At 41.9% G+C, this 25000-nt stretch overlaps 6 protein-coding genes across 6 annotated transcripts in view; 3 read left to right on the forward strand and 3 right to left on the reverse strand.

Moving 5' to 3' along the window:
* The window catches only part of LOC138038772 (histone H2B, gonadal), a 100523-nt gene that overhangs the window by 19636 nt on the left and 55887 nt on the right, over positions 1–25000 (reverse strand). The window lies entirely within an intron of this gene.
* On the reverse strand, positions 4973–5762 carry LOC138038774 (histone H2B, gonadal). Its single transcript, XM_068884818.1, has one exon. The coding sequence runs from the start codon at positions 5464–5466 to the stop codon at positions 5098–5100; it is 369 nt and encodes a 122-aa protein (XP_068740919.1). The 5' UTR covers positions 5467–5762; the 3' UTR covers positions 4973–5097.
* Positions 9828–10400, forward strand: LOC138038767 (histone H3-like). Its single transcript, XM_068884811.1, has one exon. The coding sequence runs from the start codon at positions 9828–9830 to the stop codon at positions 10236–10238; it is 411 nt and encodes a 136-aa protein (XP_068740912.1). The 3' UTR covers positions 10239–10400.
* Positions 11793–12552, forward strand: LOC138038756 (histone H1-delta-like). Its single transcript, XM_068884798.1, has one exon. It carries the CDS (start codon positions 11914–11916, stop codon positions 12475–12477), a length of 564 nt encoding a protein of 187 aa, XP_068740899.1. The 5' UTR covers positions 11793–11913; the 3' UTR covers positions 12478–12552.
* On the reverse strand, positions 23186–23675 carry LOC138037759 (histone H2B, gonadal). Its single transcript, XM_068883658.1, has one exon. It carries the CDS (start codon positions 23658–23660, stop codon positions 23292–23294), a length of 369 nt encoding a protein of 122 aa, XP_068739759.1. The 5' UTR covers positions 23661–23675; the 3' UTR covers positions 23186–23291.
* The window catches only part of LOC138037760 (uncharacterized), a 3188-nt gene continuing 2790 nt past the window's right edge, over positions 24603–25000 (forward strand). Inside the window, exon 1 of the mRNA XM_068883659.1 lies at positions 24603–25000. This exon is cut by the window's right edge and continues 987 nt beyond it. Coding sequence (XP_068739760.1) covers positions 24735–25000 — 266 coding nt within the window. The 5' untranslated portion in view covers positions 24603–24734.

Here is a 25000-nt window from a genome sequence, read left to right on the forward strand (position 1 = left end):
CGGTGTGGCCGCTAGTCTCATGCGAGTGGCAAAGCTGCGAAAGACGATCTACGCGCGACTGTTACTTCTTTGCTCCTGGCATGCCTGAGGGCTGAAGCTGCCACAAAAAACTGACACTTGAGAGCCTGTGCACAGGCTACTTGTTGTCCAAACCGAAAACAACAGACTAAGCAAAAGAAACGATGACTTGACCTTGAAAACAATAAAAGATTCTACAACACAACCAAGAGCCAATTAATACCAGACTTTCACGTGACGTCACCGTAGAAACAAAGAAACGGCAGCCATGTTGGTGTTCCTAACTGATCCTCCCGGAATTCCGGAGCTCTATTATTATGCAAGCGTTTTCTTTTGTTTCGGTGAAAACATTCTATACAATCGAACTGGATGATATTTTAAAACATACAATTCATATATTTGAACTGCTTAATAGAGTGAAATATTAAAGTTGGACAGATAGGCAGTGCAAACCACCGAAAAAATCCAGGCTCTTGGATGGGACTCGAACCCATGACCGCACGATTGCGCTACACTTGTTTTATCGACAGAGCTGTCAGCCGTTGGGAGCTCAGCTCCTTATATCGAATTGCGCGTGCGTCTAATTACGGCAGTGGCAAAGGACTAAGCCTCAAAAAATCCAGGCTCTTGGACGGGATTCGAACCCATGACCGCGCAATTGCGCTGCTCTTGTTTTAACGACAGATCTGTCAAGCGTTGGGAGCTCAGCTCCTTGTATCGAATTGCGCGTGCGTCTAATTACGTAAGTGCAACTGGTCGCTTCTGTGACATGTTTCATTTGAAATGTAACTTTTTATATTCTTCAGATGAAGTGACGGTGAACAAGATTGATAACTTAGTGTAATCTCGCTATAAACAAACTATTACATTTTTTACAATTTTGGCGATTTTTAAATCTGGAACTTGGTTATCTGCTCGTTACCAGGGAGCCAAAGTAAAAGACAAAGCAAAACTCTTTTAATAAAAGAGGGGGTTTCGGGGAGATAATATGCTGGCTCAATTTTCCCTTCCAGGGCCGTTTTCCTTTTTCGTTCACCAGGCAGTTACTAGTTTGGCATAAAGAGGTTTTTCTTCCACATTCTAAGTCACGCTGTTCTGTATCCTTTCACCTTTCACAATGTTCAGCTTCAATACTGATGGTTCCTACAACAGAATAAATAAATCGTTAGTTTGAATATCAAGCTGTGCCCGACCACAAAACTTCAGGTTGAACCCATCAACCTCAGGTTGTCTGATAATATTCAGCAGAACGAAGTGGAAAGTTCTTAACTGCGAAAAATGGAAATTAGAGGTAAAAGAGCGAATCCCTGTGGCTCGTGATAACCATTCCAAATTAATATTTAGACCATAAATTTTCAATGTTCTCTCCTAGCCGCCACACCGTTCACACAATAGGCGATTTGCATGATTGCGTCATTTTACTACGGAGATCAAAAGCTTTGTCAAAATATTTTGTTATTCAGTTTTTTCTTCTCTCCTGGGAAAAAAGAAACAATTGTTTAAATTTGCCAATCGAGTTTGACACGTGAGCGCTAGAGCAAGTAAGTAAGTAAGTAATTAAGACCGACGGACAGTATATGAAAGAAAGTTTAAGTTGCGAGAAAAAAAAAAGTTTGATTTCCAAGACGTTCATACGGGCAGTGGGCGTAACTTGATCCCCTAAAAACATCATGTCAGCGTTCCCACTGAGGCGCGATTAAACCATGTTGTGTTGGCCCGCCATGATAAAGTTAACATGAGTCACGCAGTTTCGATCAATCAAGGGAACTTACTTCCGTTTTTACTGAAGAAGATTAAAAAAAGCATCAGACTTTGTCTGTCTGTCTGTTTATTTTAATTCTCTTGGCGGAGCTCAACGAGAAAAAGGCGCATGTATCTTTTTCTTAAGACTATGAGTAAGGTTACTGTTTCTATATTGAACTTGTTATTGAAAATTTCACGCGGCAGTTCAAACCTCTCTCAAGCTCTTAAATTGGTTGCCCATGACATGTGCCCAAACCAGTTAATCCAGAATCCGCCTATTTCCGGATCCGGCTACAAGAATTCCGAATTACGTAAATGCAAATCACAACCCTGTCTTATACGAACTCGAATTCATCGATGTGGAATCCGATATTCGTAGTATGGTAAAAGAACTATCTAAAATGGGATGATAAACACGACTCGTGTCTCATTACACCACAGCTAAGTGAGAGTAATTTAAGCGTTGAATTTGTGCAATGTTTAAACAAATCAATCCTTTTTCTCTACCGTAGATGATTTTAATTGAAATCGCAAGGAAAAATTGAGGTCAAGACCCAATGTGCTTACTGTTCTCTTGTCACCCATCTTCTTGGCGCGAGAGTGCTGAAGATTAGTCAGGTAGAAGTAGAGGGTCTCGTAAAAGACTCGGCTCTGTTTCTAACCACCAAATCTAGTCTATACTTCTGCTTACTTAACTATTAGGGGGTAATGTGAAGTGCTAGTTTCCATGTGAGCGTTAGCCCTACTAAGGGAATTGGGCCCACACAAGGACAGAGAAGAACTCTGACCAGGGTGGGAATTGAACTCATGACCTTCGGGTTAGATCACCGCTGCTCTACCAACTGAGCTACAAGGTCAGACGGGAGCAGGTCGTGGGAATTTAAGATGTATAGTACGCCACGCCCTTCGCTTGAATTGAACGGAATTTACAATACATTTAAGCTAAAACTCACACCGTAGGAAAAGAGAGGCTTAAAACAGAGCGATACAAAACCCAAACCGTAAACTAACTACTTTGAACCACCGAAACAAACGCAGCCAGTGCCAAGCACTGGAAAACGCGCGTATTGGAGTCCACATTTGGGTTTAATTTAAGAATCGCTGATTGGCTGAGAAGGTGGCGTGAGATTTTCAAGCCAATGATCATGCGCAGTACCGAGAAATGAAGATCATCGCAAAAATTTCTTGCAACCAACACCAGGAATAAAATTGCCCAAAAGTACTTATACACCACCCACGTCAAATTTCACTGTGCAATCCAATTCTTTGTCTCCAAGAGCTCGAGCGTTCACAACAAGGACGCTTGACACTTTTGCATTAAAACTAAGCTCCACCTTTATTCTTCCGTTTTCAGCTCCAAAGACACCCGTCACTGGCTTCTTAGGGATTTCTGCGAGAGAAGAATACTCCGTTAAACAATACAGGTTACTTGAAGCATAAAGCCGGCGTTCGCTTCAGGTCCGGTTGAACCGAAACATCCCTATCCATTTGACTAAGTTGTTGTTCCTTCAAGCCACTATCAAAAATATCGTAATACTCTTTGTTTGTCCTTCCAAGTTTTGCATAAGCATTGTTTTTGTTTTCTCTTGCGACCCTTTTAGGTCCCAAGAGAAAGTGCTCATGCAAAATGCTCATGCAAAATTCTGTAGAGACAAACAAAGAGTATTATGGCATTCTTGATAGTGAGATAGTAACCAGAACAAACTCTGTGTGAAAACTGGGGGGGGGGGGGGAAGGGGGTGGTGGGGGTGCAGAACAAATCACCTGTATGCGCATAATTAACTACTATTCACCGAAGTGGAGGCGGCTGGTGGTGGATATTTACCAGGCCGCAAAGCGGCAGGGTAAATAACCACCACTAAAATAACGAAATAAAACCTACCATGAGCTGATTGCCACCGTTCAATCGCTGGTGCAGTCAAGTGGATGGATGCATTAAATTGTTGTCCACAGGACACCAGAGTCTCATGGGTTTTAATGAAGTGGTTATTCCGTTCCCAACTTGCTTCTGACTCGTAAATGGGTCTTCAAACCCCTCTCCGTAGATACGTTCAACGAAATGATTACATGATGAGGATATCGCGTGTTTGCATGCTTGTGTTTGTAAAGGCCGTGTACTCTTTAGCTAAAAAAAAGTGCGTTCAAATGAATGAAACATGAAACATGTAGAAACAGGAGCCTCTTAGCTATTACCCGGTGCACTATCTAAACTGAATTTTCGAAGGGCGAATTGTTTCACATTCCTTGTCACGTACTACCAAAATCTTACATTCAAACTGCTCCGTTCTCAAAACAAAGAACGCTATCGAGCTGAAACGTGCCGTACGTTTTTGATTAAGGTGCTACACTTTATAAAGGTTACAAAATTGTGCGTATGGCTCTATTTCCAACCGCAACGAAACGTCTGACAAAGTGCTTGAAATCTTTCCGCTGAATACGGTCTTCGTTCGCTTGTTGACTTGAAGCAAATCGGTATCGCTTCCAAGAAAAAGGCGCGGGATTTTTTATTTTAAAATATAATGCGAGGGAGATGCACTTACGCCGTTGCGTGGCATATGATGTCATCTTTGATATGCGCAGAGCTTGGAATTTGCAAGTACAGTGTTTTAAGAGCGACGTGATAACGGTTGTTCTCGTCTTGGAAATTTAACGGCCGGGAAACGATTTTCTTGGCTAGATTGCAGAATACCCGGCCCACAAAATATCTAACTTAAAAAACTGCTCCCGCAGTGCCGCAGTCGTGTTGTAATGCTGAGCCCGCAGTCCTACAGCCCCGTAGTTAGACTTTCGAAAAGTCCTTCGTCTAGATACGTCAGTCGTTGAAATGATAATCAGTCGTGTTGCAATCCCGCAGTCGCCAAAATGAATAACAACCCCGTTGGCTAAAAGTCTTACTTGGTTAAGTACACTGTTTCACGAGATCGTGTGAAGAAGAAAGCACTCGTTACTGATTAAGCCTAAGCGCTCGTTTCAGTGATTAGGTCTAAGTACTCTCGTAAATTTTTAGCTTTCATTTTGCGGTTCACACTTTTTTCCGAGAACGTTTTGCCCTTGACTCACTCAGACTTCATTATTCATCGACTACGGCACAGCAGTAGCAGTCGTTTACCTAACTTAATTTCATAATTTTGTTTGGTCACTGCGGGACCCCAGGAGCAAAAGATTTGTGCCGTTCAAAGAGGGCCGGGTATTATGCAATCGCTCCATTTTCTTTCAGCATGAAAAAGGATTCAGAAGTTGCTAGAGGAAAATCTGATACAATCGTGTTGGCACAACTTTTACAAGATTTGGTGGCTCCTAAAAGAGCCGTTGGTTTTGGCGGTAAACTCAGTGAGTTTACTTGCTGCTTGTGTACTTGGTGACAGCTTTGGTTCCTTCACTAACAGCGTGTTTCGCCAGTTCACCGGGCAAAAGCAGCCTGATGGCGGTCTGGATCTCGCGAGAGCTGATAGTTGACTTCTTGTTGTAGTGAGCCAGGCGGGAAGCTTCGCCAGCGATGCGCTCGAAGATGTCGTTGACGAACGAGTTCATGATGCCCATGGCTTTGCTGGAGATACCAGTGTCAGGGTGAACTTGTTTCAACACCTTGTAGATGTAGATTGCATAGCTTTCCTTTCTCGTCTTTCGCCTTTTCTTGTCACCAGTGGCGGCTTTAGCCTTACCAGCTTTCTTCTCGCCTTTCTTTCCTGCAACTTTCGGTGCCATTTTTCGCTCTGTAGGGTTCGACTTGAATCGAATGATAACGCTATGTGAATGACTTGCTATTTATAACAAAATATAGGTGGGATCAATTAACGTAAGGATCGAAATCGTCGATTTTTTATTGGTTCACAACTTCAGGTTGGCCAAAGGTCAACATAGCTCCGTTTTCAAACAAAAGCACATGTGATATGAAAAGTTGATTGGTGCGTTTCGATCCGACCGAAATATTGTCTTGCGTATAAATTTCCCTGTTGTTACCTATCAACATTTATTTCGCTAAGTGTTCGTAGACTCGAAGCTCACAGAAAAATGTCTGGTCGCGGTAAAGGAAAAGCAAAGGGCACCAAATCCAAGAGCCGCTCATCCCGAGCGGGACTTCAGTTCCCTGTCGGTCGTATCCATCGACTTCTCCGCAAAGGAAACTACGCTGAACGAGTTGGCGCCGGAGCTCCAGTGTACCTGGCCGCTGTGCTCGAATATCTCAGCGCTGAGATTCTCGAATTGGCGGGCAACGCTGCTCGCGACAACAAGAAAACCAGAATCATTCCCCGTCACCTTCAGCTCGCTGTCCGCAATGACGAGGAGTTGAATAAACTACTTGCTGGTGTCACTATCGCGCAGGGAGGTGTGCTGCCAAACATTCAAGCTGTCCTTCTGCCCAAGAAAACTGAGAAGAAGGCAAAGGCTTAAGGAAGCTCTCAAGAAAACAAAAAACGGCTCTTTTAGGAGCCAACAAATATTGATAAAGTCGTCACCACCATGTTCAAAAGATGCATTACTAGTCTCAAACACACTTTTAATAAGAGTCTCGTATTTGGAGTAGATTTTGGCTCTTTTTCATACAAAAATAAAATAAACTTGAATTATTAAATGTGGCACAATTATATTCTGCGCCCAAAAAAGTTCTTGACAAGGGAGACACAGTTTCTGCTTTTTGCCGTAACATTCGATGGCATATTTCTCAGCTCATTTACATTTGAATTTGCGCGCCGAAAAAACGTTCAACGATATCGTCTAATTCTTAAGGATTAATCGAACTTCATTGTTCATGGCTGTCAGTGCACAGCCAAGCAAAACAAAAGTTTTTTGCATAAATTCAACCGCACACAATCGATTAAACTGATCGCATCTGTTGGAAATGAGTCCGAAATAAACCTGGTTCACACTTGTGCAATAAGCAAAAGCATAAGCATGAAAAGGGCATTTTTCTTTCCTTGTGCTTTTGCTTATCTCACGCTTGTGCTTATTTCACAACTGGGACCGGCGTGAGTGAAAGTAAAGACAAGCTCGACGATTCGCACGCCATCTTGAGTCTTACTACGTCTACGCTTGTATAAGCCAAGTTTTCCTCGGCTTCTTTCACTGTGTGAACGTTGCTAAACTCATCCTTGTGCTTATCGCACAAGTGGGAACCGGGCTTAAGTGCCTATTCGGAGGAGTGCGTTACGGCTCCCTCCGAAGTAAAAGAAAAGAAAAAACAAAAGAAGCACTAGTAAACCAAAAGTACCAAAACTGCCGGTGCAAGAGTAAGAGGAGCTTTGTGCAAATTTATCAAAAGGGAATAAGAGAAAAATATCTCCAAAATATCGATACAGCCAACGAAATAACTCCCGGAAACAATACTACCAAGTATTTCCATTTAAAAGACGTATGATACTAACTGAGTATGAAATATAATTTCTCAGATTTGGAGTGGATTTTAGTTCTATGTCACACAAAAATAAAACATACTTCAATTATTTAAGTTGCACATTTATATTTTCTGTGCTGGAAAAGTTAATAACAAGAAACACGAATTTATTTGTAGCAGCTGTCTTCGATTGCAAATTTCTCGGCTCGTTCACATTTGAATTTGAGCACCGAAAAAACGCGCGCGTATTGCAAACATCATATATTCAACCCGTAAGACACTCAACTACAGCGTTTGATTGTTAACGATTATTGAACTCCATGTTAAAAATGAAAACGTCCTCGCAGATAAGATTAATATCCCTAAAAAAACCCAAAACGAAAACCGGAATATTTTATTTTGCTGTCGGCAGTTCGCGTCACGTATTTGCATATGGCATAGTGTCACGGGCACCCAACGTCAATTTTCGGAAAATATCTTTTTGGAAGACGATTTGAGATCCAGAATTTTTGGAACATTTGTTGTAAAGGCCTGGCTTGCCTGCCTGTCCAAGGATTTTCGAACATCTAAAACATGGTATAATTGCCCATTTTTAACGGATTCTTACCCTAAAAAGGTCACCTAGAATTGAAGTTTTGATCCCTATATAAATTTTCGCATCACTAGACTTTCAGCTGGAGGATAAAAATATGACTATATCTACCGTTTAAATACTAAAATACGTTAAACAATACTATGTTTAAGTGGTTTTGAACTATATTCTCGTTGAGTACCCCTGTCGTGTTTAGCCCAACACACTCGTCACGGAAAAATAGGACTCTCATTAGGATAGTCCACATTATGCTAAAAAGTTTCACTATTATGCTAATTCTTTATGCTCCAAAATAGTGACTACTATGCTAAAGAAATTTCCCCCGTATTACTCATTTTTTACCTAAAATAAAATACAATCGCTTGATATGCTTATGTGGATGATTATATCGACAACATAAAGTATAAATATTCCTTTTATGTGATCATCTTTTGTTATACTGAAGCATGATGGAGGATTCAATATAGTGCTCCATAGCTCATGCTTGGTTGTCTTGAAAGGCATTTTGAAGCAACGTAGTTAACTATGGTAGCAATGAGAAGAGCCTCTCTGAGGCTGCAGATGACGGTTGGATAAGCAAGATTTTCTTGCATGCTTTTGCCCAATTTGGAATTACTATTATGCTGGCGTAATGCTCCATGCTCATGCCTCACTATTATGCTCAAAATTATGCCGGTGGCATAATGTGGGCAACCCTAACTGTCATCAAGTTTAGCCGTAAAGTAAGCGCTAAATATAGGAGTTCAAAGTATATTGAGAAAAACTTTAGCCGTTTATTTAGTGCTAAGGGTAAGTTAATGTTTGAGAGTTTTGCGTAGGATATTTAACCGTAAAATAAAGGCTAAATATTAGCCTTCGTTGCAAAATTCGCTTCACCCTTAAACGAAGATATAACATCTTCCACACAAGGTATGTTGAACATGGGACAACAGTTTTCCATGGCGCTTATACCGTTCTCTTGAAGGAACATTTTGCATCGTTTTGTTTTAATATGGCTGTCATTGCACAGCGAAGCGAAACAAGTGGTTCGAGATTTTTACAGAACCGCGCATAATAAAATAAGCTGATAACACTTAATGAAAATTAGACCGGTAGGAATAAGTATCGATAAGTTATTAAAAATAACGGGAAACGCACGAAAATAGATGTCTTTTTTGAGGTAAATATAAATAGTAAACCACAGTCACAACAAAGAGGAGCTTAAATAATGCACACTTTGCAAAGGGTAACAAGAGGAAAGATATACTAAAAACCCAGTATTTATTGGTCATGACTTTTGTGAGATTTGGTGGCTCCTAAAGGAGCCGTTTGTTTTTTAGTGTGGCGCCAGTTTCATCTAACCGCCAAATCCGTAAAGTGTGCGTCCTTGGCGTTTCAGAGCGTACACAACATCCATGGCTGTGACAGTCTTGCGCTTGGCGTGCTCCGTGTACGTTACTGCATCACGGATGACATTCTCAAGGAAAACCTTCAGAACCCCGCGTGTTTCTTCGTAGATCAAACCAGAGATTCGCTTGACACCGCCTCGGCGAGCTAGACGACGAATTGCTGGCTTGGTGATACCTTGGATGTTATCACGAAGAATCTTTCGGTGACGCTTAGCGCCTCCTTTTCCAAGACCTTTGCCTCCTTTACCTCGACCAGACATCTTGATAGCGACTTGTAGAACGAGAGAATGATACAGCACGAAGTTTCTTCTTATTTATATGGACCAGTATGGCCTCTCAGAAAACAAATGTATCCTTATTTTTAATTGGATAAAAAGAACAATTACGCCAAAGGTACAAGGGTCAAATGCTCACCAGCGTTCGATGCATTTTTGGAACATCCGGCGACTATCAGCAATTTCTGTGTAGCATTAATCTCCTGCTCGGGTGAAAATGACAGCTAACGGATCCACTTAATTTATTTAAACTCTTATTAAACCTTCTTACTGCTTTTAGAGCTATGATAATTAAACAATCAGCTATGTTTCACATGTAAACTTAGCTTGGAGTTAACACCGGATCGAAAATTTTTCTATGATTTGGGCTCAACCAATCAAATTACTTATTTTAAAACCAATCAGAATCAAGCGCGCCTGATATAAAATCATAGTTACCATTTCTTACTTTATTTCTCAACGTTTTCGTTCAAGGAAAGATGGCTCGTACCAAGCAAACGGCTCGAAAAACGACTGGTGGAAAAGCTCCTCGTAAGCAGTTGGCTACAAAAGCAGCCCGGAAGAGCGCTCCTGCTACTGGTGGTGTCAAGAAACCTCATCGTTACAGACCCGGAACAGTTGCTCTCCGAGAAATTCGCCGTTACCAGAAATCCACAGAGCTGTTGATCCGTAAGCTGCCCTTCCAGCGTCTTGTGCGTGAAATCGCTCAGGATTTCAAGACCGATCTGCGTTTCCAGAGCTCTGCTGTCATGGCTCTTCAAGAGGCCAGCGAAGCTTACCTTGTGGGTCTCTTTGAAGACACCAACTTGTGCGCCATCCACGCCAAGCGCGTCACCATCATGCCCAAGGATATTCAGCTGGCCCGCAGAATCCGTGGAGAGAGAGCATAAATGATTTTCATCTTCCACAATACAAACGGCTCTTTTAGGAGCCACCAAATCAATAAAAGCAATAACCAACATTCTTTGCGAAACAAGAAATTCAAATGAAACCTATCTATATGTCGATTCAAATCTCTGTATCCCACTAACTGTCGACTAAGTATCATTGCCCTTTGCTGCTCTGGCAAAGACAATTTGAAGTTCGAACGCACGAATTGTCCGCAATGTTGAAGCAAATTTCAGGCTGCTGTCTTGCCGAAATCAACTGAATTTCACCTGATATTTTCAGGACTATTGCACCTCAAAGTATCGAAATAATTTCAGCTTGCAAAGTAAGCCAAGTTACACTGATAATTGAGTAAGGCCACGAAACAGTTTAAAACTAGAGGACGGATTACTAGTAAAAGCCACTACATACAAAGTTTTGAGCAACATCCACAGACCCGCGCGAATACATGTTTCACTAATTACATGGCATAGCATGTTGTAATAAATACAATAACTGCACAATATGATGTAAATCGTAACAAGTCTCATCAGTTTAAATTTCGTTATATTAAAGAGCAGGATCAAACACCGTTCATTATTATGCACGCTGAAAGGACGAAAATTTGGCGCAAAAAACATGTAAATTAAAGCAAGGTCGAGAAACCTAAAACTCTACTCTTACAATGTTTATGCCTCATGACTCATCAATTTGATTTCTACATTCTGGCAATAAAAGTTAAGGGAAAGAAGTATTGAGTGCAGAAAATTAAAAGAAGTGTGAAGTCGATCGAAAAACGATCTGCAAAGAGATTCAGCGCTCCCCAAACATAACAAGAAGCGAAAGGAAAAATCATGTTTATACACTAAAGACACTAACAAGCATTGTAGGAAAATTAGCCAAGAATATAAATCGTCGAGAGTCCTAAATTCTGATATTCTAAAATGGCTAAAAAAAAATTGGGTAACGACCAGCATAAATGGTCTAAATGGATTCTTTATCAGGCTCCGTTGCAACTTTTTTACAATGCTCTGTTCGTCCAAACTGATGAAAACAGCAGCGCTAGACGAGACAAAAACGAAAGCTGGAACGCACACACAAGACCAGATACATGCTAGAAGGATAGCCATGACGACTTTAAGATGAAAAAACTAGATATTTGTTAGAACAGATGACTCCACCGTTCACCACTTCGACCAATGGGGAGCTACAAGGCTTGTCTTTCTTGTGCCATTTTCAGCGAAAAAAGGACATTCAAAATGAGCTTGACTGTGCTATTTTATTACACCTATCCGTTTAATAGAAGTTATCCTTTCAAGTTTAAGTCTATAAAGTGCAGTAACACGAATTGCAAAGAAATAAATTCACTCCAAAGAGTAAAAGGTCATCGTACACTACCAACTCTAGAACACAAAAAGCTAAAGATCTCACTCTTCCCTTAAACAAGTCCTCAATCGTTGTCGATAAACATTTGACCAAAGGGATAAATGTTAGAGATATGCTGTTTCACTCGTCAGGACTGAAGTTTTAATGCCAGTTTTCTATAGAGAAGGCCGAGGGAATAAACACAACTTTGGCAAACGCCATTTTAAGGTCTTGCGTCCACGGCGGTCCGCATGTGGTGTATTTACTTCACGCGCGCTTCACGTACAGCATTCGAGTGTTCGATTTGTTCGTAAATCTACAAGAAATTTCGAGATGTCTGATCCAGCACCAGCACCAAAGTCCCCAAAAAAGAAGGCGCCTACAAAGCCAAAAAAACCTGCTGATCATCCACCATACTTGGATATGATCAAGGCTGCCATTTCAGCTCTGAAAGAGCGAGGTGGTTCTTCGCGCCAAGCCATCGAGAAATACATCAAGAGCAACTACAAGGTTGGAGAAGTCGGCTCACACCTTAAGATGGCTTTGAAGAGAGGTACTGCTAGCGGGAAGCTTCTGCATGCAAAAGGTGTTGGCGCTTCGGGCTCCTTCAAGTTGCCCAAGGCAGAGAAGAAGGAGAAGAAACCAAAGAAGCCAGCTGCAAAGAAACCAGTCGCCAAAGCCAAGAAGCCTGCCGCAAAGAAGCCCGCCGCGAAGAAAGCAAAGAAATCTCCGAAAAAACCCGCCGCTAAAAAGCCTGCAGCGAAGAAAGCCGCAGCCAAAAAGCCAGCAGCCAAGAAAGCCGCAGCCAAGAAGCCTGCTGCAAAGAAAGTGGCCAAAAAACCAGTGAAGAAACCCGCGGCTAAGAAGCCTGCCGCTAAAAAGTCACCTAAGAAGTGAAGAACTTTGCAGTTCACTTCAATTACATAAAACGGCTCTTTTAGGAGCCACCAAATACATGAAAGCAATGACCAACAGATTAACTTGCTCGTTAACTGAAATAATTACGATTGCGTTTGAAATAATTCAAGTTCTTATGTACTTCGGCCGGTAACGCTAAGTCTGAAAGATTTATCGGCCTCTTATTCCGAGGCGATATGGCTCTTCCCAAACTCCGCAACAAACACAACCTAGGAACGCTACCTTTTGGATGGGGATTCATTTTCTCGACAAAAAACTTTCATGTACATTTATAACAAGGATTAATCTTTCGCCACCACCTCTCCTTCTTTCTCTATCAAATAGTAACTTCCGTACCCAATCAATGCGTGCGTAGCCTACATTTAGGGAGCTCTACTGGCGAAAACGCCATAACAGGAGTTTAGAGAGCACGCAGAAAATTGGTGCAATGCCAGAGTGCTTTTCTTTACCGATGGAGTTTTTTTGAAAGGATCTTTAATTACTGAGGGAGCAAAGCAGCTAAAATTTTCCAAAAAATGGGAAGTGCCCAATATCCAAGTGAGTCGGTAACCTGTTTCGTTTTTAATTGGACAACAGAGTCAAAAATATCTCAACAATTTTGTCCAGGACTGTAGATCATAAAAAAGTTAAGCACGCAATCACAACTCCTGTATACTTGGGCAGGTACAAGGTCACAAGTCACTGTCTCATCAACACTGAAACAACCTTGAACGCAAAAGCTAGTACCTTAGGACTAAACATCCTTTTTACCCACAATGTTAACATTTTTAGTAACAAGCCAAGAATAAAACAAGGATTTCTCAGACAAGATGTGCTAAAATGCCCATCTACGGCAAGCCATAGAATGCAGTATTTGATTGGCTGGAGGGTAATGGCTGGTTCAAATAAAGGGAGGTGGGAAAAAGTGCACGTGTTGATCGGCGCAAGTAAAAACAAACAGTTCGCGCAATCAGTGACACACAGTTTTAAGGTTTATTGCATGATTAAATGGCTTATCTACCTAAAATTAAAGGAGAACAGGGTCAATGTAACAAAAATTGTTATATACCTGAGTTTTTCCCCTAGCAGTGTGCGCTCTCATTGGTTACTTCAAGGTCACATGACATCTAACAACTTTTTACCACCAAAAGACTCTGAGCGGGCAACGGTGTAAAATCTATGTCGTCAGAGGGTAACAGTGCACCTGTTACCCGCGAATGTTCACCGACGACTGCCATTGCTGTTGCCATTGCATGTTTTTCTTTTTGTGCTAAATAACAAATCACTTAATGACTGGTCCCTCGGGAAACAGTTCATTTTGTTTCCCTCAAATCTCAATGTTTCCCTTGGCTGCGCCTCGGGGAAACATTGAGATTCTCCGGAAACAAAATGAGCATTTATTATTAAACAAATAATGTTACCTGGTTAGGAAGAAACCTAAATTCAGACACATACCTAACCCAGAGTATGTTCCTTAGGATCATATTCTCCAAGCTCCACTGGAAAAAGAAAAAACTTAAGTTAAATCCTCTGGGAACAAAAAGTTGTTTACACATAATGTTAGATTGTGGAATACAATGTGGATTTTGTAAGAGTACAAAATAAATTTCTTTTAGCAGTTTTCTTGGGTGGAACCATTGGGGGGATTGCTTGGCCAATTTTATGACAGAACTGAATGGGCATAAAACCAGCTTCATGATCATCTTCCTATACTACATTGTGTATGTTACAGGTTGAATTAAAGTTCAAGTTAATTATAATTTCAACCAAGGTTGATTTTTTCAGCCTAGGTCAAATTTTTTCAACTTAGTTTATTATGAACTGTCTAAAAATGGTTTTTCCTTTTTTTGGGGATGATTTTTCTACCAATGAGTTCAAACTATTTCCAAGCCTTCACAACAACCACCAGTTCACATATGCGCAAATGGCATAAAGTGAGCGTTATAAAGATTTCAGCTTATCCACACAGTTATATGCCGTCAATGGAACTTTATGAAGAAGTTAAAAAGTGGCTAAATTTATCTAAAGAAGAATGAAAATGCTCTGGGTCTCCAGTGCGACAAAAGCAAGAATTGTTTGCAAGAGGTGGGCTCTTGATTCTGAAGGACAAATCGTCAAAGATTGTTCGAAGTCTATTTACTTCACTATGCAAAATATACCAGGAACAAGGCATCATTTCTAGTCATGACAACAAACCGATTTTCACCACAAACACAATGTTCGCACTGTGAAAAAAGGATGGTGGCACAGGCAACTAAAACAACAAAAGATAACCTTAATTTGTAGTTTAATCAAATAAAATAACTCATCACCAAAGCACTGGTGTCATCATCTTGGAGAAACTGCTTGTAAAAAAAAACATAACCATTCACAGAACAATAATTGCCAAAATGCGGTATGAAGTGGTTTTCAGAATCTCTCAGATGAAAGAAATCAATAAGCCACAAATGAGTTGACAAGTCACAGCTACATCAAATACAGAGCAGGAGAATGGTCAATAATTTAAAAAAGTGGATGAGCCAGACATTAAAGGAGAGCAGTGCCTGAATTATGTGCTGCTGAAAATCAATAAAATGGAAAAGGAAATGCCCCTTTAACCAAATGTGCTATTTGCGCAAATTGTAGAACTTGAAGGGGACTGTGCCAAAGTAATCACAAAGTTTGGATTTATCACTACAAACAGACTCAGCAAAAAAAAAAGAGAGCTTTGTAAGACTAACGAGCTTTGTAAGACTAACCACGAACAATGTATTTTCACAAGTAACTGTCAACTTTAAAACAAGTATTTGGGGTTTTATAAAATACTCATGATTTAAGCGCTACTAAGTTCATCGCACTCACCTCTAAGGCCAATTTACTTACTAAAATATTACATGTACTTGCTAATAATTGATGGCTTTTTGTTGATGTTTCCTACTTTCAATTTCAACCTTGGATAGTTTAAAATAAACCAGAAATTAAAATTAACCTGAATTTAAATTTAACTGTAACATGTATATGCAGGGTTTTCAATCAGAATTTTAGTAGGCCGCAAAACCTGAGGAGTCAAAGGTGGTGGAAAATTACCCGTTTGTGGTACAGTGTAATAGGGAGCTTAAGCCTGCGCATTTTTGATGTGCAGATGGCAACCGGAAGAGAACATTTTGCATGCCAGGACAGTGGTGTCTCCCAGATTTTTATACTAATCATCTCTAATGGAGAAAAGATACTTGGCGATGTAAATGTGGTTGTGTGAAGACAACTTAAAAGGGAAAACAGCTCACTTCTGGATGCCGTCTGCGTCTTAGAAACACAGATGCTTAAGCTCCCTAATGCACCTATCAAACTTCAACATCTTCCCCCCCCCCCCCCTCACCCCCGGCATTTGACTATCTTCTGTGCCTGATAGAAAAAGTCTGCATACAAGCCAAGTGGCCCATCAGGCCAGAGCTTATCCCGGTTTCCATGGCATGAAGAGACCAGGAGTATTTCTACTCCTCCCTGGATGGGATGCCAGTCCACCGCAGGGTTACCCCCAGCATTTCGCCGGTACCCATTTATACACCTGGGTGGAGAGAGGCACCATGGGAGTAAAGTGTCTTGCCCATTAGAACACAACACAATGTTCCCCCGGCCAGGACCCGAACCCAGACCATTCGCTCCGGTGTCTAGCACACTAACCATGAGGCCACCACGCCTCCCACTGTGCCCGGGGAGTGGGGAATTTGACCTTTCCCTGCGTGGGGTGGGGAAAATTGAACCGGAAGTGTCAGGTTTCAAATGATTCTTTTTTGGGCCCTGAAGTCACTAACAGCCATAAAACACGTGTTTGGACGAGATGGAACAGTTTAAAGGGAGAGATGTAGCATTTGTGATCGATTGGCTTACCAAAAAGGTCTTCAAAAGATCTTTATTACAGATGGCAGGAGCCGACGACAATTGTTCTTTACTAGGGTATGACAGAAAAATACGACAATAGGGTAGGGCATTTGAACACCATTTTGGCCCGAGGGGGCGGGAATTTGAACGATCCAATCTTCAAAAGTTCAAATGCCCGGGCTTTGTCCCGAGGGGGGGGGAGGGGTGGGGATGTTGAAGTTTCGGGTTGATCGTCGCATAATATCAGGGTCGTAACGAGGTATATTTTTCGAAACTGATCCCATATTTTTACCCAAAATGATGAGAACTTTTGACCCCTGATCCCTGATTCCATGAAAAATACTGCTGATCCCGATCCCACGCGTTATGATTCCAGATCGCAGGTTTTTGATCCCTGATCCCGGCCCTTTTCAGGCCTTTGACCTCGTTACGACCCTGCAATATTACAATGGCTGGGTGTTTACGGTATTTTGCGGTCCATTTACCTGGCTAACTCCTTTGAGAGACTCCTTTGCTATCCTGCCGCATGAATATGCTTGAGGCTGCCGCTCAATGTGCTATTCTTCGCCCGTGCGATACAAACTCACAGTTCCTCACAGTTCGACTCTGGATATGAGCGGCCAACTGCTTCGTCAGCTAAAAACAAGCCGCGAGCAAAAGGCAATCTGAAAGGTGAACCGATTCGAGACAATCTGGTCTTATCTCCCCGTCAATTTGCTTTGGAACCTGTAAGCACTTGCGTAAATATTGCGCCCAATATTAAAACTGATCCATTTCGGAGTCTTTTCTCGGCTACCAGTTACCCGTGATGCATTTGGGCAAATTTTAACGATTATTTGACATCATTTTCTGACGCCCTTCCCCAGGTGGAGGGGGTGGGAGGTCCCTGTCTTTAAATATTTGCTAGTGTTCCCTTGTTGAATGTTCTGTTCTGTCATGCTTGTGTTTCATTGGCCCTGAAAAAGCCCCTATGGGGAGAGGTCAATTGAAGGCCCACCTTCAACCGACAGGCATTACGAGCCGTGGAACAATTTTCTTATATGAAAATACAGCCAAAGCTGAAATTCATCCAATAAGATTGCTACGACAAGCAATGCGATTTTCCACAACAAAAACAAACAGTCGCGCTATCTTAGTCAACCGTCAAACACTAAAAGACGTCTTTGCGTCAATGACGACCAAAAAATATTGCTGTAGGTTTGTTGCTGATAACCTGAAGTGCACTGAAGCTAATCTTTGTTGCAGTTTACACCCAAGGATGGAAATGGATTGAAACTTGAAAAACCTGGCCAGCTTTTTCAAGTTTGGAGACGATGTCTTCAGAAAGTCGCCAAAAATTAAATAAAAACAGCTGTTTGTGCCATAAATACATTTCATATGTTCTCAGTGGGTTGTCAGGAATGTTGTACGTGTGACCTAAGGGACTCATTTACATCTTTACCCAGGTTTGACCAAAAAACAGTAGGGCAGTGCCCCTTTAAGTACGTATGTAAACTTTTTCCCACCTTTTTGATCCCTAAAATTTGTTGTCTTTTTTTTTTGTTCCCTTGTTTCCTAAAATATTTTGACATTGCTCCCCCTTTCCCCATTTCAAATTAGCCATGTTCTCTTCTTCCCCCAAACCTATGGGAGGGCATCATTTGTATATCTTTTTTTCCGTTCATAGTTTTGTGGCTTCCGTCTTTTGCACAAACAGAGTATTTGGCCTTTTGTCTGTAGAAAAGGAGAAAAGGACTGAAATGTTGATCCTGTTAAATGAGTGAAGAAATAAATGAACGGGACAAGTGATCTTCGCACCTATCTGGAAAATTTAACAGTATGTAATTTTGTGCCATTGGTATTACAGGAAATGTATGGCAGAAACTTTGTATAATAAAATAATTTATACAATAGCCATTTTCTACAACTTTATTCTACCACACCTGTGCGCGCATATCTTCTGTCTTGGAAAATGAAACACCCAAAAATGCACATCATGAATACTTTTCATCGTGTTAAACTTCCGCATGTCACAAACCTTTAAATTTATCTCCATCTTGCACTGATTACCCATGATGCACTCAAGAGCGTGAAGTCGTCCAGATAGTTACAAGGAACGCCTTCATCCATAACCCACAGATCAAAGATGCACATATAATTCGAACTAAAAAACGTATTTTTTCGATCAAAACACGTGGATATCGAGGAAAAAACCGAGTGTTTCATTGCGGAAGTCGAACCTACTAACCTCCCCGATTTCCAGTTCCTTCGCCGAACTTCACTGAACCATTGGAATCTCGAGCACAAGGCCAATAAACTTGATTACTTCACCGGAGTCTTGCTTTACTTATCTATTCTATTGGGATTTTAATTTTCGAATATTGTGCATCGTAGGTGTATACCGAAGAAGATGAGTATTGTTTGCCCCACTTAGCCGAATGTATTTTCTTCGATGAGGATTCAGGGAGTCGAACCGACGACCTTCTGAAGGCCCACCACTGAGCTATAGGAGACTGGTAAAAGCTCCAACTGTTGGTAGATCATTTCCCCGGCATCGCAAGGGGTCATGGGTTTGAATCCCGTTTGAGCCACCTGAAGTTTCAGGTGGCAATAAAAGACAATTGCTTAATTTGTCCAGATAAATTTCCCTGCTAGAAGAATTCTCTTTTCTTATGCGTTCGCTGGGCTGATGAACACGGGGAAATAAGACCTCTGCCATGGCTCGAAACTCACTGTGTTGAGCATGCGCGGCGGTTACTAAGCAACCGAATCGTCACGTGATACTTCATCTTATTTGGGCTAACTTAATAACAGCGGAACTACTGTAAAGAAATGCGCGAGACACAGCGGTTTGAACAGTACCGTCCAACGTTGTGGACGGCGGTTGGATCAAAGCGAGTTTCGACGCATGGCAAAGGCCTCTTTTTCCGTACAACGCAAAAAGAAAAGAGACCTCAGCTAGCAGGGAACAGATTAGTGCGAGGATCATTTCTTTCTTTTCTCTAGAATCCCCACTTCAAATGTAAACATTTCTTTAAAATTTACTTTGTAGCTCCACCCGTTACTAGGAAGGCTGTGGGTTCCAATTAGCTGAGAATTTTTCTGAGGCGGAAAACATGATTAGTTTTAACTTCTTTCTGAGAAAACACAGTTTTCTTTAACTGACAACAGGTTCTACGGAATTTAATTGTCTGTTTATTATTACCTTCGCTGTGGTTGAATTCAATCCTGCTACAGTGTCAATTACACGTTTAGTGGTCATATAGACCCAAAAAATTTACACCAAGGCTAGCTTGTCACCTATTAACTCCCAAATTCTACACAAGCAGTAGACTACAAAACACTGATGGAAATTGATTTGTTTTCGATTTAACTATGACAAAGGTGACAATAAACTAGATTGAATCATACATATTTCTTCAAAACTACGGATTTACAAATAATCCTAGAATACAGTAAACATGGTAAAGTTTGAATAATTTCTAGAGAAGCCATCGAAAGGTTTTCTCTCTAGCCTCAGTGCAAGGAGACTTCTAGTTTTCGCAATACCAGCGGCGTAGCCGCGGGTCTCATGTGAGTGGTGAAGTTGCGAAGGGTTAAGATTATGAGTAAGGTTACTGTTTCTATATTGAACTTGTTACTGAAAATTTGACGCGGCAGTTCAAACCTATCTCAAGCTGTTAAATTGGTTGCCCATGACATGTGCCCAAACCAGTTAATCCAGAATGTGCTGTTTCCGGATCCGGCTACAAGAATTCCGAATTGCGTAAATGAAAATCACAACCCTGTCTTATAGGAGCTGGAATTCATCGATGTGGAATCCGATATTCTTAGTATGGTTAAAAGAACAATCTAACATGGGATGATAAACACGACTCGTGTCTCATTACACCACAGCTAAGTGAGAGTAATTTAAGCGTTGAATTTGTGCAATGTTTAAACAAATCAATCCTTTTTCTCTACCGTAGATGATTTTAATTGAAATCGCAAGGAAAATTTGAGGTCAAGAACCAAAGTGCTTACTGCTCTCTTGTCACCCATCTTCTTGGCGCGAGAGTGCTGAAGATTAATCAGGTAGAAGTAGAGGGTCTCGTAAAAGAATCCGCTCTGTTTCTAACCACCAAATCTGGTCTATACTTCTGCTTACTTAACTATTAGCGGGTAATGTGAAGTGCTAGTTTTCTACCCATATAGGCCATGTGAGCGTTAGCCCTACTACGGGAATTGGGCCCACACAAGGACAGAGAAGAACTCTGACCAGGGTGGGAATTGAACTCATGACCTTTGGATTAGATCACCGCTGCTCTACCAACTGAGCTACAAGGTCAGACGGGAGTAGGTCGAGGGAATTTAAGATGTATAGTACGCCACGCCTTTCGCTTGAATTGAACGGAATTTACAATACATTGAAGCTAAAACTCACACCGTAGGAAAAGAGAGGCTTTCAACAGAGTGATGCAAAACCCAAACCGTAAACTAACTACTTTGAACCACCGAAACAAACGCAGCCAGTGCCAAGCACTGGAAAACGCGCGTATTGGAGTCCACATTTGGGTTTAATTTAAGAATCGCTGATTGGCTGATAAGGTGGCGTGAGATTTTCAAGCCAATGATCATGCGCAGTAACGAGAAATGAAGACCATGGAAAAAATTACTTGCAACCAACACCAGGAATAAAATTGCCCAAAAGTACTTACACCACCCATGTCAAATTTCACTGTGCAATCTTTGTCTCCAAGAGCTCGAGCGTTCACAATAAGGACGCTTGACACTTCAGCATTAAAACTAAGCTCCACCTTTATTCTTCCGTTTTCAGCTCCAAAGACACCCGTCACTGGCTTCTTAGGGATTTCTACGAGAGAAGAATACTAGGTTACTTGAAGCATGAAACCGGCGTTCGCTTCAGGTCCGGTCGAACCGAAACATCCCTATCCATTTGACTAAGTTGTTGTTCCTACAAGCCACTATCAAAAATATCATAATACTCTTTGTTTGTCCTTCCAAATCTTGCATAAGCATTGTTTTTGTTTTCTCTTGCGACCCTTTTAGGTCCCAAGAGAAAGTGGAAATAATGTTTATGCAAAATTTTGGAGAGACCAACAAAGAGTATTATGGCATTTTTGATAGCGAGATAGTAAACAGAACAAACTCTGTATGAAAACTGGGGGTGGGGGTGCAGAACAAATCACCTGTATACGCATAATTAACAACTATTCACCGTAGTGGAGGCGGCTGGTGGTGGATATTTACCAGGCCGCAAAGCGGCAAGGTAAATAATCACCACTAAAATAACAAAATAAAACCTACCATGAGCTGATTGCCACCGTTCAATCGCTGGTGCAGTGGATGGATGCATGAGATTGTTGTCCACAGGACACCAGAGTCTCATGGGTTTTAATGAGGTGGTTTTTTCGTTCACAACTTGTTTCTGACTCGTCAATGGGTCTTGAAACCCCTCTCCATAGATACGTTCAACGAAATGATTACATGAGTTTGCAAGTGCGTTCACATGAATGAAACATGAAAAAACAGGTTTATCTTGCCTCTTAGCTATTACCCGGTGTACTATCTAAATTAAATTTTCGAAGGGCGAATTGTTTCACATCCCTTGTCACGTACTACCAAAATCTTACATTCAAACTGCTCCGTTCTCAAAACAAAGAACGCTATCGAGCTGAAACATGCCGTACGTTTTGAATAAAAGGATAAAGGTTTTTGACGAGGGAGGAACACTTTATCAAGGTTACAAAATTGTGCGTATGGATCTATTTCCCACCGCAACGAAGCATCTGACAAAGTGCTTGAAATCTTTCCGCTGAATACGGTCTACGTTCGCTTGTTGACAGAAGCAAATCGCTATCGCTGCCAAGAAAAAGGCGCGGGATTTTTGCCAACGAGTCAGGCCTTCTGAAGACAGAAGGCGAGGCGAGGCCTGGCGAGAGCCGCGAGAAGAGTTTTAGGCGGACGAAATCTCAGAAGCGCTTCAAATTTGAGTGTAATGTAGACCAAAGCGATGAAATGTTGACCGTAGCGATAACCAATGAGAGTGCCGCACGAGTACGCCGCGTGATGTTTGCAGCCGCCAGGCGCCAGATCACGCAAGCTTGGCTCGTTGGCACTTTAGCGACAGCTATAACTAGTTTTATTTTAAAGCTGTTTTAAAATATCTTGCGAGGCAGAGGCACTTACGCCGTTGTGCAGAATATGACGCCATCTTTGATATGCGCAGAGCTTGGAATTTGCAAGTACAGAGTTTTAAGAGCGACGTCATATAACGGTTGTTCTCGTCTTGGAAATTTAACGGCCGGGAAACGATTTTCTTGGCTAGATTGCAGAATACCCGGCCCACAAAATATCTAACTAAAAAACTGCTCCCGCAATGCCGCAGTCGTGTTGTAATGCTGCTCCCGCTAGCATCCGTAGTCGTCAGTCGTTGAAATGTTAATCAATCGTGTTGCAATGCCGCTCTCACAGTCCCGCAGTCGCCAAAATGAATAACAACTTTGTTGTCTAAAAGTCTTACTTGGTTGACTACACTTTTCACGAGATCGTGTGAAAAAGAAAGCACTCGTTTACTGATTAAGCCTAAGCGCTCGTTTCAGTGATTAGGTCTAAGCACTGTCGTAAAATTCTAGCTTTCATTTTGCGGTTCCGTTCGGTCAACTACACTTTTCACGAGATCGTTTTGCCCTTGACTCACTCAGACTTCATTATTCTACGACTACGGCACTGCGGTAGCAGTCATTTACCTCACTTAATTGCATAATTTTGTTTGGTCACTGCGGAACCGCAGGAGCAAGAGATTTGTGCCGTTCAAAGTGGGCCGGGTATTCTGCAATCGCGCCATTTTCTTTCAGCATGAAAAAGGATTCAGGGATTGATGGGGGGAAAATCTGATATAATCGTGTTGGTATAACTTTTACAAGATTTGGTGGCTCCTAAAAGAGCCGTTGGTTTTGACGGTAAACTCAGTGAGTTTACTTGCTACTTGTGTACTTGGTGACAGCTTTGGTTCCTTCACTAACAGCGTGTTTCGCAAGTTCACCGGGCAAAAGCAGCCTGATGGCGGTCTGGATCTCGCGAGAGCTGATAGTTGACTTCTTGTTGTAGTGAGCCAGGCGGGAAGCTTCGCCAGCGATGCGCTCGAAGATGTCGTTGACGAACGAGTTCATGATGCCCATGGCTTTGCTGGAGATACCAGTGTCTGGGTGAACTTGTTTCAACACCTTGTAGATGTAGATTGCATAGCTTTCCTTTCTCGTCTTTCGCCTTTTCTTGTCACCAGTGGCGGCCTTAGCCTTGCCAGCTTTCTTCTCACCTTTCTTTCCTGCAACTTTTGGTGCCATTTTCGCTCTGTAGGCTTCGACTTGAATCGAATGATGACGCTATGTGAATGACTTGCTATTTATATCAAAATATAGGTGGGATCAATTAACGTAAGGATCGAAATCGTCGATTTTTTATTGGTTCACAACTTCAGGTTGACCAAAGGTCAACATAGTTCCATTTTCAAACAAAAGCACATGTGATATGAAAAGTTGATTGGTGCGTTTCGATCCGACCGAAATATTGTCTTGCGTATAAATTTCCCTGTTGTTACCTATCAACATTTACTTCGCTAATTGTTCGTACTCGAAGCTAACAGAAAAATGTCTGGTCGCGGTAAAGGAAAAGCAAAGGGCACCAAATCCAAGAGCCGCTCATCCCGAGCGGGACTTCAGTTCCCTGTCGGTCGTATCCATCGACTTCTCCGCAAAGGAAACTACGCTGAACGAGTTGGCGCCGGAGCTCCAGTGTACCTGGCCGCTGTGCTCGAATATCTCAGTGCCGAGATCCTCGAATTGGCGGGCAACGCTGCTCGCGACAACAAGAAAACCAGAATCATTCCCCGTCACCTTCAGCTCGCTGTCCGCAATGACGAGGAGTTGAATAAACTACTTGCTGGTGTCACTATCGCGCAGGGAGGTGTGCTGCCAAACATTCAAGCTGTCCTTCTGCCCAAGAAAACTGAGAAGAAGGCAAAGGCATAAAGAAGCTTAAAAGAAAAAAAAAACGGCTCTTTTAGGAGCCACCAAATATTGATAAAGTCGTCACCAACACGTTCAAAACACGGCAGGTACAAAACGCAGGTCACAGGTCACAGGTCACAGGTCACAGGGCACAGATCATTCTACCAGGTCATCGCAGCAGAGATTCCATGAGATAGCGCATGCGTGTAGCCAGTCAATTTTGTGCTTGCGTCGCCATATTGACCACGCTGGTCTTTTAGCACAGGACAATCTGGTGTTCAGTTCCTTCATCCTACCATCAGATACGTCCGTTTTCACCTCAAAACTGAGAGGAAAGGTAGTAAACCTACCCAGGCAGTTTATTTTTGCGTAGCAAAAGTTTTCTCTGCCGTAATTTTAGTCATTCACAATATGCCTACGTCGGGCTCCGGCGTTCTCGATGGCATACTCAGTGCGACCTCTGGGTCAAACGTAACCAAGTCAAATTCGCAGAATTTGACGAAAGATTCATCCTCTTCTCCGCCGGAGAGTTCTCGTGGAAGCAAAGACTCGGGGACAAGGAAACAGCCCGCGTCCAAGACCGCCGCTGATTGTGGCGCGAATTCGAGCTTGAAAGTTACTTCTAGGCCTTCGGATGAAGAAACCACGCTCCACAACAAGATTGACCTCTTGATGGG

Source organism: Montipora capricornis, chromosome 2, assembly GCF_036669925.1.
Source record: "Montipora capricornis isolate CH-2021 chromosome 2, ASM3666992v2, whole genome shotgun sequence".
Classification (NCBI taxonomy): domain Eukaryota; kingdom Metazoa; phylum Cnidaria; class Anthozoa; order Scleractinia; family Acroporidae; genus Montipora; species Montipora capricornis.